Source organism: Vicugna pacos, chromosome 1, assembly GCF_048564905.1.
Source record: "Vicugna pacos chromosome 1, VicPac4, whole genome shotgun sequence".
Lineage (NCBI taxonomy): Eukaryota > Metazoa > Chordata > Mammalia > Artiodactyla > Camelidae > Vicugna > Vicugna pacos.
In genome coordinates this window covers 42,223,309-42,237,005 of record NC_132987.1, presented here as the reverse complement: position 1 = coordinate 42,237,005, position 13,697 = coordinate 42,223,309, and the positions used below count along the sequence as shown (strand labels likewise).

The 13,697-nt window shown below is 42.3% G+C and overlaps 1 protein-coding gene across 1 annotated transcript in view; it reads left to right on the top strand.

Annotated features, from left to right (window-relative positions):
• SLC7A14 (solute carrier family 7 member 14) overlaps window positions 1–13,697 on the top strand; it is a 97,541-nt gene that overhangs the window by 65,759 nt on the left and 18,085 nt on the right. Inside the window, exons 3-4 of the mRNA XM_006200816.3 lie at window positions 3,237–3,473; window positions 5,255–5,472. Coding sequence (XP_006200878.1) covers window positions 3,237–3,473; window positions 5,255–5,472 — 455 coding nt within the window. The remainder of the gene's footprint in view (window positions 1–3,236; window positions 3,474–5,254; window positions 5,473–13,697) is intronic.

Here is a 13,697-nt window from a genome sequence, read left to right as displayed (position 1 = left end):
GATTCTAGCTGTGAAACCAAAGAACCTGAGCACTAGAAGGGATCCTGAGGCTCGTCTAGCTGCCCCTTCTTTTACCCATGTGAGGCAAGTAAGTTGCCTTTGGATTATCCGTTACCACATAATCTAAATAAAAACCATATAAAAACCCTTTCCGTGGTTTTCATTTCTTACTACAATTAGAAAGATACCCTTGAAATGTATCTCTCTTATACACGAGATATTTTGAAATAAAAACTGAATGACTGACAACATTTTCCAGGCTTTTCCAGGACACCTGCAGTTAAAATCACTGACTCCTCACCACTGAGCTTTAGCACCAGGCTGGATACTCTCTAGTGCCCACTAAAAGCTTGGATTCTTGCATACAGATAAATCAGGATGCCAAAATAAAATCTCTTACACTATAATATGTTCAAAATCAGAATGTGCCCCAAAGAATTGACTTCTGGGAGCAGAAATTGTCCTATATGCTTAGAGGCTAATTGGTTTTTTCCACTATTCTCCCCAGACTCCAGTCATCAGGAACCAAGCAGGTTTTTGGAAAATGAACAACTAAGATTCTACGTGCACCTGCACTGTGCACAGCACAGGGCCTCTTCCTCCAACTTAGGACAGCAAGGGGCTGGTCCCTTCACAAGACCTAAGGAGGATTTGGCAATCTGCTAATTACCTTTGGTGAAAGGGTTCCGATGGTGAATTGGGTGTTTTTAAATTTAATTTGGCAGATCAAAGATCAAGGAGAGAATGTTTGATTACCCAAATTCAACAATGCTGATTCTCCAAATTAAATCAGCAGTCAAATCAATGCCCATTTCAAAAGCTTTGCTTGGAAAAATTCTATGTATAAGCCTTGCACGTTGTCAGGTGGTAAAGAAGGATGGAGAAGAGAAGTCATAGTATATAAGAATTATTGGGTATAAAAAAATATGAAAACGAATATATGTATGTATATGCATGACTGAGACATTGTTCTGTATGCCAGAAATTGACACATTGTAATTGACTGTGCTTCAACTTTAAAAAGAAAAGAATTACTGGGTAAAGCTGTAAATCCTACACTGACAAGGATAAGTTACTTGCCCCCTAATCCACTCCTCACACTGCACTTAAAGAGAAACCTACTCTGTACATGCAAATTCAATGCTCTTCAGGAGCAGAGAACACACATGTCCCCTAAGCTTCCAAGAAAATGTCACCAGGTCCTCACACTCAGCGTTTACACACTCTGTACTTCCCTCATGGAGGAGTTCCTCCCCTCAGGCCTTCCTTCTGAGACCACTTCCTCTTAATTTTAGACTCACTCTAACCACTTAAACATCAGGTGCTAGAAGCAGCGATTTAGAAAAGGAGGAGCTTGGACTGTGACAGCAACAAGAAGAAACAACTGACAGTCTGTCCTCCATGAAGGAGATAGAAAACCATTTTACAAAGTGGAGGGAAGGGGGCTGACATAGAAACTCAAAATAAACAGCAGCCTAGGCCATTCAAAGTAGGGACTAACAGCTTTGCTAGCCTTGAGAGCATCTCCAGGATACAGAAAAATATAGTCATGAATGTAAAAGAAAAGTAAATTATGCTCAATATATTTTGTAGCAAAATTCAATATAACAATAGAATCCTAGATTGTCAGGGTAGGAGACCCTTAAGAAAGCGTCCCGGCCTAACTCCTTTACTTTACAAAGAAGGAAGCAACGTAACAGGGTACACAGGTTCAAGGAAGAGAGGTAGAATTGAGAAGAGAGCGCTGCCCAGCTGGTCCAGTGCTCCTTCCATATGGACACCCTGACACGGATGCCACCGAGGGAAAGGAAAAGAGTAACTGCATCACATTTAGTCACCCGCTGTGTCATTGCTGTTGACATCTCTGTTTTTGCTTCCTTGCACTGATTTCACTCCTTTCAAAAGGAAAAGAAAACTGTTCCCTTTAGTCACAAAAGAGTGAACCATTGTTCCCTGATTTGTGATGAGAGAACCTCAGGGTTGGCCCTTAACAAAACTAGGACTGAAGGTAAAGTTGACTTTGAGTTCCCCTCTACATCCTCCTACAACCCTTTCCTGGTGTGTTTCCTCCAAGTTGTCTTATGTCTGTCCTCCCAATTGGTACCCCACCCTCTGCCCCCAAATTCAGAGCTCCTAGTACAACGTAGAATACTCTTCCAACTTCCTGAAGTTTGGTGTATTCCCAGTCTCTTTCTAATTTGGTCTCTAATTCTATAAAACAAAAAAAAAATGAAGCAATATATCATTATTTTTCACTGATACAAGTGGGGAGCTTGTTACAATGCAGACTCCTGGTCTCTACCTCCTATAATTACAATTCAACAGATGATTCTGGTGGAAGTGGGCCCTAACCTAACCCACTTTAGAAAACACATGGCTTCTGCTTGCCTCTCCAGCCTCGCCGCCCCCCAGTCTCCCCATGCACATCTCGCACCACCCAAAACATACTGTCTCTCCCCGCCATTTCTTTGCCTCATGTTCCACTTTCTGTGCGCAATTAATTCCTCCATAGACCTGAAAGCCAACCGATGTACATGTCTCAACTCTGCTCTCTTTGTTCCTGTACATCACTGCATTGCTGAGCTCACACAGTCTGGTACACATCCCCTGGAGGGCAGGGCCATGCCTCACTTGTCTTTAATTCCCACCGATTAGCACCATGCCAAGCACATAGTAGGCACTCTAAAAGTATTCACTAAATTACATTTTTCATGTGCTAAATTTCCTAGTTAATAACTAGGCATTGATTTATATTTGCATTTTGATTATCCCCTCCCCAGATATACTACAGGATTTTCAAAAATTGCTTGAGGTATCACTCTCAAATGAGAAGCAGCCTCTGCAATATGTAAAAATGAAAGAGAAGAGTGCTACACATGACCTAACCCTGGTGCCATCAACTGTGGGGGTCACAATGAGTTAGACCCATGTTCACTCAGGATAGCTGACACTAAGGAGCAATGACAGAGACACAGCCAGTAAATGGGAGTTTTTCTAATGAAGAAGATCAGTTTCTGACAGTTTCTTAGAATTAGTTCTGGCATTCAGGTTAAAAAGGTTTTCAGAAGTGAAACTGGAAAACATTAGAACTGATTTTGAATTGATTCATATACATAAACTTTGTGTATTTGTTCCAAGATCCAGAGATTTCCAGTATTTTCTACCCAAGATGGTTAACCACCAAAGGTTGGCTCCTCTCCGGAAATCCATCATCCATGTGTGTTTGTCCCATGCAGGCGTCTGCTATGCAGAGTTCGGAGTCCGCGTCCCCAAGACCACCGGGTCGGCCTACACCTACAGCTACGTCACTGTGGGGGAATTCGTGGCATTCTTCATTGGCTGGAACCTCATCCTGGAGTACCTGATTGGCACTGCGGCAGGCGCCAGTGCTCTGAGCAGCATGTTTGACTCCCTGACCAACCACACCATCAGCCACTGGATGGTGGACAGTGTGGGAACCCTCAACGGCCTGGGTGAGACTGCCACATCCTCTAACCCCAACGTGCGAACTTAGCCAAATAAATGGGGTCCTCCTTCAGGGTGCAATCTGGCAAAATGTGTGCAGGGCCTTAAATACCTTTTTTTTTTTTTGCCAAGTGTTCTTCCCCTATAAATCTATCCTAAGGAAATCAACTTAATTCCCATAAAAGCTTTATATGAAAAGATGTGCATCCCAGCCTTATTTATAATAACAAAAAAAATCAGAAACAGCTTAAGTATTCTACAGTGGAGCAAACAATTAAGTAAATTATGGTAGTGTGTTATGTAGCCAGCAACTAAAAGGATGACCAGGAAGACTGTTGTAAAAACATGGAGTATGGGGGGAAGGGTATAGCTCAAGTGGTAGAGCACATGCTTAGCATGCACAAGGTCCTGGGTTCAATCCCCAGTACCTTCATTAAAAATAAATAAACCTAATTACCTTCCCCACCCCGGCCAGAAAAAAAAAACCCTAAAATAATATGACAATAAATAAATAAAAATGCTTGAACATTTTTTCAAAAAAAAAACATGGAGTATGTTTTAGATGTAATGCTGTATGACAAAGGATACAAACTGTATGTGCATCACGTTAATAACTATATAAAAATAAAACTAATGGAGAAAAAAGAACTGTAAGGAACTTCTCCAGTGGTTTCATCAGAAGATTTTTTAAATTGTTCAAAAACAAGCACACATTAATTTTTGAATGAGAAAGTATATTTTTAAAAGAAACAAAATGAGTGAATACCAAACAATCAGAAGCTCACATAACAAATACCTTGAGGCTTCAGGTCTGCCACCCACCTTCCATCCTGATGACTATCCCTTTACATTCATGGGAAGCTACACAGTAGATAAGGAAACTCTGGGGTCTTCCCCAGAACTTCCAGGGACTAATTCAGTGGCTGTGTGCAAGTCACTTGACTGGTGTCCCTATCTCAGAAGAATTGACTGAAATGTTGAGCACCCAGATATCATGAGAAGATAAAAAATACAAAGACCACATTTTCTCAGTATACTGATTTCACAGGATTTCAGGTCTGAAAGGGTCCTCCAAAATCAGGTAGCTGAACTCTTTCACTTTACAGATGACATCCAGAGAAAGGAGGCACTGGCCCAAGGCCACACAGCTGGTTAGAGGCAAGGGTCCAGCTGAAACACAGGAGGCTGACTGCCGAGGCAGTGCGGTTTCCACTCTATAGAGGGCAGGAGTCCACTGACCAACAGACAAGACCAAGCAGGCGGGGCACGTTCACTGGTGATTTTCTCTGCAACCATGTACACACACATGGAAAGGACACCCTTCTTCCAATAATTTTCAAAGACACTTATTTTAAAATTTGCTAATAAAGAGAAGACTGATGGAATAAAATGGAAAATGTATGGACTATAAAGTAAACAACAATGAAGATAAAATGGTTCAAATAACGTGTTAGACCCATATATGCATCTGAATGTCCCAGGACAGTCCTGACTTGACATGTTCTATGACTTGGTTCCATAGGCACTGCTGTAATTGTCATATCAAGCATCCCAATTTTTGGTCCACGATATCAGGTCATCTCACCTATATACCAAAACCTTCCCATATGCAAATAGACACTTGTGGACCACAGTGGAGGTTCCCGCACACACACACAGAGTTCCGTCTCCCTCCATGACAAACTGACCACCCTTCTCAGAGCTGAGTGCAGATGCACTTGGGTGGGCCTGGGAGCCTGCATGGTCTTTATCCCCCCAGACAATATTAACTCACGTCTTTCCCCTCTAGGGAAAGGAGAGCAGTCATACCCGGACCTTCTGGCTCTGGTGATCGCGATTGTCGTCACCATCATTGTCGCACTGGGGGTGAAGAATTCTGTGGGCTTCAACAATGTGCTCAACGTGCTGAACCTGGCCGTGTGGGTGTTCATCATGATTGCAGGCTTCTTCTTCATCAGTGGGAAGCACTGGGCTGGAGGCCAGTTCTTGCCCCACGGCTGGTCAGGGGTGAGTCCATTCCTAAATCCTGGTGTACCTGATGCACGCTCTGCCTTCCACCCTGTGACTAATCTAAGACATATTTTCAAGAAAATGCTGCTTGTCTCATCACCTTCATGGCACCCTCTCCAACACCTTTTATCTGAATTTAATTGGAATGTCCCAAAGAAGTGGTTCTTTTTAAATTTATTTGTTTGTTTCACAAACATTCCTTGAGATCTTATTTTATACAAATTTGAAGTATTTGTCACTTGCCATATGCCTAATACTACAGTAGGTGCTCTGCATATAATACCTCATTTAATCTTCCTAATAACTGCACAAGGAAAATATTTACATTATAGTCTTACAGAGGAAAAAACTCACCCTCAGAGAGGTCAAATGACTTGCTATTAAACACACAGCATAAGTGCCCAAGTCAGGACCCAATGCCACAACTGTCTGACTCCAAAGCCTGTACATGAACTGCTCAGTCATATAGAATCTCTCTACAGTCTATTCAGAGGGACAGACAGTCCATAAATAGACAACGCAGTATAGGATGCCGGGTCAGTGGACGGGTGAGGAAGGGATGAATGTTGCTTGGGAATGGAGCTATGAAAAAAACAGTTTTTAAATCTAATCTCAACGTTTGACCCAAGGTGGGGAGTCCCACTGCAGTCAGAGGGCAGGTGAGCAGGCCGAGTGAGCACTGGGTATAGATCCCATTACAGTGCTGTGGTCTACAGCAGAGAAGTCCACCTGGTGTGGTCTGGGGGTTGGCGAGAGAGTGTGCTGAACCAAAAGGATATTTTCAGTCTCATCCCTGTGATCGGGTGGTGTGGTTTCTGCTAAAGAAAAATGGGAAGGTCAGAGCGGAAATTCTCTATGCTAATGAGTACTAGTTCTAAGTTGTACCCGGATTCTTTCCCTAGTATGACTAAGATTCTTACTTTATGGGTTTATTGGTAATATTCACCAGCTCATTCTTTTTTTTTTTTAACAGTAGAACATAAATCAGAGAATTTTGAGCTAGAAGGGATCTTAGGTCACCTGGTCCCATGCCCTCATTTAACAGGTAAAGAAACTGAGACCAAGAGATGCAAAGCCTCCCAGGATCCATGACAGAAGCCCATGCAGGATTTCACCAGTCTTGCTTTTGTAGCTTTTGCTTAGGCTGGTTTTTCTCGAAGAGGTCCAGGGACCAGAAATCACTTTTGGAGAACACTCAAAGTAACTTCTGTGTATTTTAAACTATGCCACACTGTTCAATGCAGAGAAAGAAAACAAGGAAGCAATTTAAGCCAAGATTCCTAGTCTTCCGCTTATCTGTAAGAATTCCACAGGACCACGGAGTTCATCCCTCCTCTATGAAAATGAATAAATCCTGAAACTGGTTAGAACCAGAAGCAGAGACAAAGAAACACTGTTGATGACCCCATTCTGGGTTCCCAAGTCTGTATTTTTTTACGATACAAATTGTTCCTTTCCTATCAAATAAGAGAAACAACAAATTATAAGACTGATAAAGAAAGAATGTTTTCCCAAAACTCAGTTGCATTTTCATCATAGCACACGAAAATGTTCTCACCATTTTCTTAACAATGTAAAAATTTCTGGGTCATGGACTTACTGTAAGACTTTGGCCAACAGTTAACTTCTGTGCTTTCAGGTTTCCTCATCTATCAAGTGATAAAACTAATTGCACCAAATGTTTGGAAAAAAAAGAATAAAATCTTAGATGTTTTCATGTGCACATTGTGTGGTTTGCAATAGCGATCACGTTGGGAGTAAGGAGCTCGCATTCGTCCATACCTGCTGGGTGCCCAGCTTTGTACTCCATGGATATCAAAACTTCACAGAAGGTGCTGCTATCCCCAACTTACAGATGGAGAATCCAAGGCTCAGAGAGGCTGGATAACTTGCCTGAAGTCACTTAGCTAGTCGGTGCCAGGACTGAAATCCCCACTCAGCTGTATATATGGCTCTAAAGCCCCTTCTACTACATTGAGAGCCTCGTGTATGATGACCCCTTCTTTCTGAGCCTTTCTTTAAAAAAAAAAAAAATAATATGGTAATTAATCTGACAGGTTTCATTTTCATTTCCTTCAAGCCTTCACAAAGTCTTAGAGTATGGGAGCTGGGAGAAACATTAAAGCAATGGATGGTCTAGGCTTTTATCAGATGGGAGTATAGTTAAGCTGACTCAGGGCAAACGTGCATTGTTTACTGACACATCATATTAGAGCAATTTGAAAACTTTTTTTAATTACTCAGATCATGTTTAATTTTCAGACTTTTCCTAACAAGCCTATTTAAATGGTACAAACTGCAGTCTAGGCCCCATGTGAAGACTAGAAGAGCTAATGTGCTCTGTGTGAACGCCCTCTGCCCACGCTGACGAAGATGAGCAAGTCTTTGAGACTCTCCCTTTGTTCTTTGTTCTGGGGTCTTTATTCCCCTTACAGGTCTCCTCTCCTCCTCGGGGGCTTCACATCTTCACTCAGTCGGGAGCTGCCTCATTAAGGAAGGAGCTGATCAAGCTGAGCTTAAGGGGTCCTCATCTACCCAATTCCAGGTTCTCACTAACTTCTGCAGCAAGAGAAGAAGATCAGAAATCAGGCATAAAAAAGAAAGGAAGGATACCATCCCTAACACGGTCTTCCTTATGACACACTCTTTCATATACACTTTTCATTTAATCTTCACCACAGCCCTGCAAGACAAGTACAATGATCTCCAGGTGTACATCAAAATAACTGAAGTTTAGAAAAGTTAAGTCACAGATCTAGATCATAATAGAGTTGAAATTCAATGCCAGTCTTGGATGAGCAAAAGTCTCTATTTATTCCTCTACCCCTGGGTTTGGATATGTGGGACCAACTGTCTTTTTCTGCACCTTTGGCCACTGACCTCACTCCAACCCAAGCCTACTACCTGGAGGAGGCTTGTCATTGGCCACCCAAAAAGCTGGCTGAGATTTTGGATTATTTTTTGCCAATCCATTTTCCCTGCAGGAAATTCAAATATATGTCCCAGTGGCTGTGACTAAAAACATCATCTGAGCACAAAGGACAGCCCAGTGGGAAGATGATGCTGACTCATCCTGTCTGCTATCTGCCTGGCCTTGGATCTCTGCAGTGTACATTTCCTCCCCAGCAAACTGCCTAGACCTGTTCTTTCTCAGCTTTGGTTCCAGGTCAATTTTCCAGTCTAGCAAGGCCACTTTGAATACAGATGCTATTTTTTAAGGTCTGACACCTTCTCATGAGCATGCCCTCCACCAAGTGAACAAACACACTCCCTACTCTGTTATCGAATAATTGTCAACAAAAGTGAGTTGTCTACTTGGCAGCTGCGTGAACTTCACTCCTGAGGGAAAACCTGACCCCTACCTGGCAAGGGGACCAGTTCAGAGTTCCAGCCCACTTTATTCTTCAACCCCTTCAGGTAGTATGGGATGGAGGGAACCACTGTGGAGGGAATGGTTTATAAGGACACTGTGACATGGCTTGAAACACAAGTCTCAAGGACTTTGAAAGAGTTAATGAGCAATCTGTCCTCTGGCCATGGACCCCTCAGAAACCTACTCTTTCACTGCTCCAACCACGTCCTTCCAAAGAAAATAGCTTAAGGAATGGTTTACTCACTTACAGGTTCTGGGTCAAATGCTTCTTTGGTCTTGAAGAGCTTAAGAACAACAAACATTTTCTCCCCTGTATCAAGTAACTGCTGGCCCTCGGCTGAACCCCTGCTTCCATCTGCAATTCCTCAGCCCCTGAACATTGCTGGATGTGTGTTCGCTGTACGTTATTTGTTCTTGATGCTATCTTACGGCTTCTCTTTAACCAAACAAGACTCTCCACCAGCACAAATAGCTCCCAGGAAAACAGTTCAGAGCAAGTATTTGTGGGGAATGCTGACAGCCTCCAAACAAAGGAAAAGTTGTTTTCCACGTCTCCACATTTGAATCCACTTGTTGGAACCTATTAGCACATTCCACTGTCCCTGTGGACAGGCTGCTAATAGATCTGGAGAATAAGAGTGGTAGGAAATGCTGTTAAAGTTGGAGTTTTGTCTTGTTACCTGGGGAGTGAATTACATAAAAGTGCCTAATTTTTTCCTAGGCATCTGGCAGACCCACCACGGCAGAATATGGAGAGCTGCCTCACCCTAATACCTCTCAAACATCAGCAAGGCACAGGGGACAGCTTTTAGGGATTCCAGACACTGAGTAGCAGGCCACAAATGACATTCTTTTGACAACTAATTAAGCAGCAGCCCTCCAGCAACTGAGACACGAGCTGCTTCCCCACAAAGCTCTGTAGAGAGGAGGACAGACCTGGATCACCGGCTGAGCAGCTACCAGGTTGATTTTGGAATACAATTGCCATTTATGTCACCAAATTAGAAAATCAATACTGTTTTTTATTTACATAAAACATTAAAGGAAAGTTAGGATAAAGTACCGACATACCCAGAAATACATACACACATGCACACACACTTCACCCACCGCTTTTATTCACAGATGCTCACCCCTTGGTACCACACGTTCTTTCAGGCATGGAAAGGTATCGTAATCATAAATGCTAGAGGCCAGATCTGCGATCTGGAAAAGGTGAAGTGAAAGCAGTGTCAGTGGTTATTTGGGTAGAGACACACCCATACACAGTTTCATTTCATGGTTCTTTTGTAGTTACCAGTCAGGGATCATTTGCTTGCAAGAAAAACTCATTCAAACTAACTTCAGTAAAAAGGTGAGCCTATTTGCTGATTGTATTATCTTCTCTTTGATAATCTGTTTATTTAATCTGTATCTCATTAGGCCAGGGTCTGTTTGATCTTGGCAGGTGTGCTGGTTTTCCTCCATTTCTTCCACCCGCTCTCTACCCCTCAGGCTCTGTTCTGTCCCCCAGAAGACCCCTTGCTGGTTGCTTCCTGTTGGGCTTAGCCAGTGGGAGGCATCACCAGGAGATCAGAAGGTGAGAAAACGAGGCAGAGGTATTTCTTCCTCAGGCCCTCCTGGCCTGCCTCCTAGAGCCCCTTCACTGAAACCATTTCATCTGCACCATCCAAGTGAAACTTCGTGTTCTGCCTATCACAGAACCTCTAGCTCTTTGACATCTGTTCAGTCATTCTTCAGCCTCAATTGCTTTCGAGCTCTACATAAGCAAATTCAAGCTAACAGACATTCTCTTTGCAAACTTATTCTTTCTCTTCCAAAACTTATTCTCTCTCTTCCCAACTTGACCATAGTTAAGTTTCTGGTATCTAATCATTATCAGTGATTGCCATCTGTTCTTTCACTCATTTGGGAAATAGTAGCGTCTGTGTTTTACAAATACATAGTCTCTATTAATCCTGTTCAGCCTGTTACCACAGTCGAGGTTACATTTTGAGTCCTGCAATGTCCTCTAGGCTCCAAGCCCCAGCGGGTCAAGTCCAGAGTACTTTTGCATTTGACTGTATCCACATCACCAAGTACAGTTCCTGGTTCATGGAAGCAGTTGATAAAATGCGTGTGAACTTTAAAAGAGAAGTAATAAGGAGGAGGAAGAAGAGGAGGAATCTGTTTGTGCCCTTAGGTTCATCTGTTCTAGAAAAACTTACAACAGTAATAAAAATATTGCCAATAAGAGCAATATTTATAAGTACCAACTGTATTCTATGACTGTGGTTGAGTATATTATCTCATTTAATCCTTGTAACAATCCAATGAGTTAAATAAATAGGATTTTTATCTCCATATAAGTGATAAAGGAAATGAGATCTCAAGGGGTGAGGAATTTGTTCTAGGTCACCAAACTAGTATGTGACAGAACCAGCCTAGGTCTGACAGTCTACAAAATCTGCACTCCTAACCAAATCCTATCCCACCCATATGCATGGCTATGGGATTCCTTCTGCAGCCTACAGTGTACCTCTCCTCCAGCTGCTACATAGTCCATACTTCAAAACTGGAAAGTGTCCCTCCAATTCTGTCTGGAGGCATCTTCCACTGAGTCTTCTCTTCAAGTTAGATATCCCCAACTGTTCAGTTATTCTTCATATGGCATGGTTTACAGACTTCTCACTTTTTTCTAGGGTAGCTTGGCCCTAAGTTCTTATTTAGCACCTCCCCACCCTTCTGTCCTCAGCAGGGACCTCTTCTAGTGTCAATGACCTTTCCATCCAGAACTGATCACACCAAGTTGGCATGGCACTGTAGACCTGGGATGTCCTAATTGGGAGCAATGCATCATCAGACTGATTGTCATAAAAGGTCACTATATGATTTACAAGAGTTGTGTGTATGTGTGTGTATGTGTTTAAGGGAAGAAAGATGCTAAAGGAAGAGAAAGCAGGACCTGTATTCTGAAAGCTGTCTTTAAGCAAGGCTTTTCTTGATTGTGGCTGCTTAGCGAGCCTGGAACCCCAGAATCCATTCATCCTTGAACATCAGAAACATCTTTTAGACAAATGAGAACAAGCACGTTTCCAAATCTGTGAACCTCCGTGTACAATAAGGTGAGATCTGTTTGATCTCCTTGTCTAGAGATCAAAGACACTTCCCAAGTCCTAAAGTGAAGGACTTCACTGGAGTGAAATTGGGGGTTATCACCTCTCCCAGAAAGTAGCCCTCTGGTGTCAACTGCTGGTTTGAGAAGTTCTTTCTGCCTGAGTTATTAGAATAGATAAGGCATTCACAGATACTTTTTGTGCGTGTATGCTGTGGATTCCTCGACAGCCTGGTGAAGCCTATGCACCCCCTTTTGATGACTGTGTTTATAAATGAATAACCTAATTACATAGGAGTTTCAAAGAAATCCATTACAGTTGACCCATGAACAACACGAGTTTGAACTGAGCTGTTTCACTTGAGTGGATTTTTTAAAATAATAAATACTATGGTACTTCACTGGTCAGGGGTTGGTTGAATCCACAGATACAGAATCACATATACAGAGGAACTGAGTACATGGAGGAACCATGGATACAGAGGGGCACTATAAGTGAATTTTCGACCATGCTGGGGTCGGCACCCCAACCCCCACGTTGTTCAAGGGTTAACTGTGTACTGAAAAATAGTTGTAAAAACATTTTTAAATTGTGATATAACAATGTGTTTCTTTATTAGTGCTTTAAAGATTAATATCTATATCTAATAACCGTCATAAATTGGAAGGAGCAATGAGCACAAGTGGTATTTCAAGATGTCTGCAACAACTAACATCATGGGAAACTGATTGTTATTGGTGACAAAGTCACAGGTTCTGTTAGTTTGTCACCTACACTTATAACTGAAAGAAATGATAACCTTCAGGTGAAAGTTAATGAAAATAAAAAGATAATTTTTCTCAGCAAAATTCTGAGACCCCCTCAAATTGTGTGGACCCCAGAATGAGAACCACCAGTTAAAGAACTGAAACATTAGAGTCCTAATGGGAAAGACTATAGAAGAAACTAACTCATTTTACAGACGGGCAAAGGTTGCTTTGGGAAGTTTGAGATGCCCTTCCATTTTGTGATGACCTTGCAGGTTCTAGTTCTGAGTATTCTGTCTTTTACTTATTGAGAAGTCAGTGGGAAAGGTAAGAGTGAAAATTTAGGGACTGGTTTCTGCTTGGCACATGTTTACAATTTTATCCTTTATAAGCTAAATACAGAGAAAAGGAAAAAAATGGTCCAGTCCATAAGGAGCCTCACTCCCGGACCCCTGGCTAGAGCTTGCATATTGCCAAGTCCCCTCACCCCATAAACACAAGCCCAGAAAAATCTCTCTCATCTTACCCTAGAATGACATCCCCAAGCATTCAAAGAGGCACATTTCTTACTTTCAGCTGATAATGAGAATGCTAACTGGGGGAAACATAATTTAAACTTCAACAGATTCTTTGGGAGAAAGTCACAGACTCCTCAGTGAAAGATTTTCACTGACTTCTTGACTTGTCAAGTCCCAACCATCCTTGGAATCACATGGGCTCCTGTGAGATAGACATCCAGCAGAGGTCACTGGATACCATTCCCCAGCTTCACACGGCCTCACTCCTCATCTCCTCCCCTGCCTTATAGCCCAACTAGGTCACTCAAGGCCCCAAAAAGAGCAGGAAAATCAAATCATCTCTACCGGTCTTCCCATGGAAGACAACAGAATGTCTGAAGATCAGAAAACCTTTTATACAATTTCAGATCTGAAAGTTGCCACGGAGACGATGGACCAGGGTCACTAACAGTAATCTGGGTAGGATAGTTTGTGCAAAAGCATCTGAGTC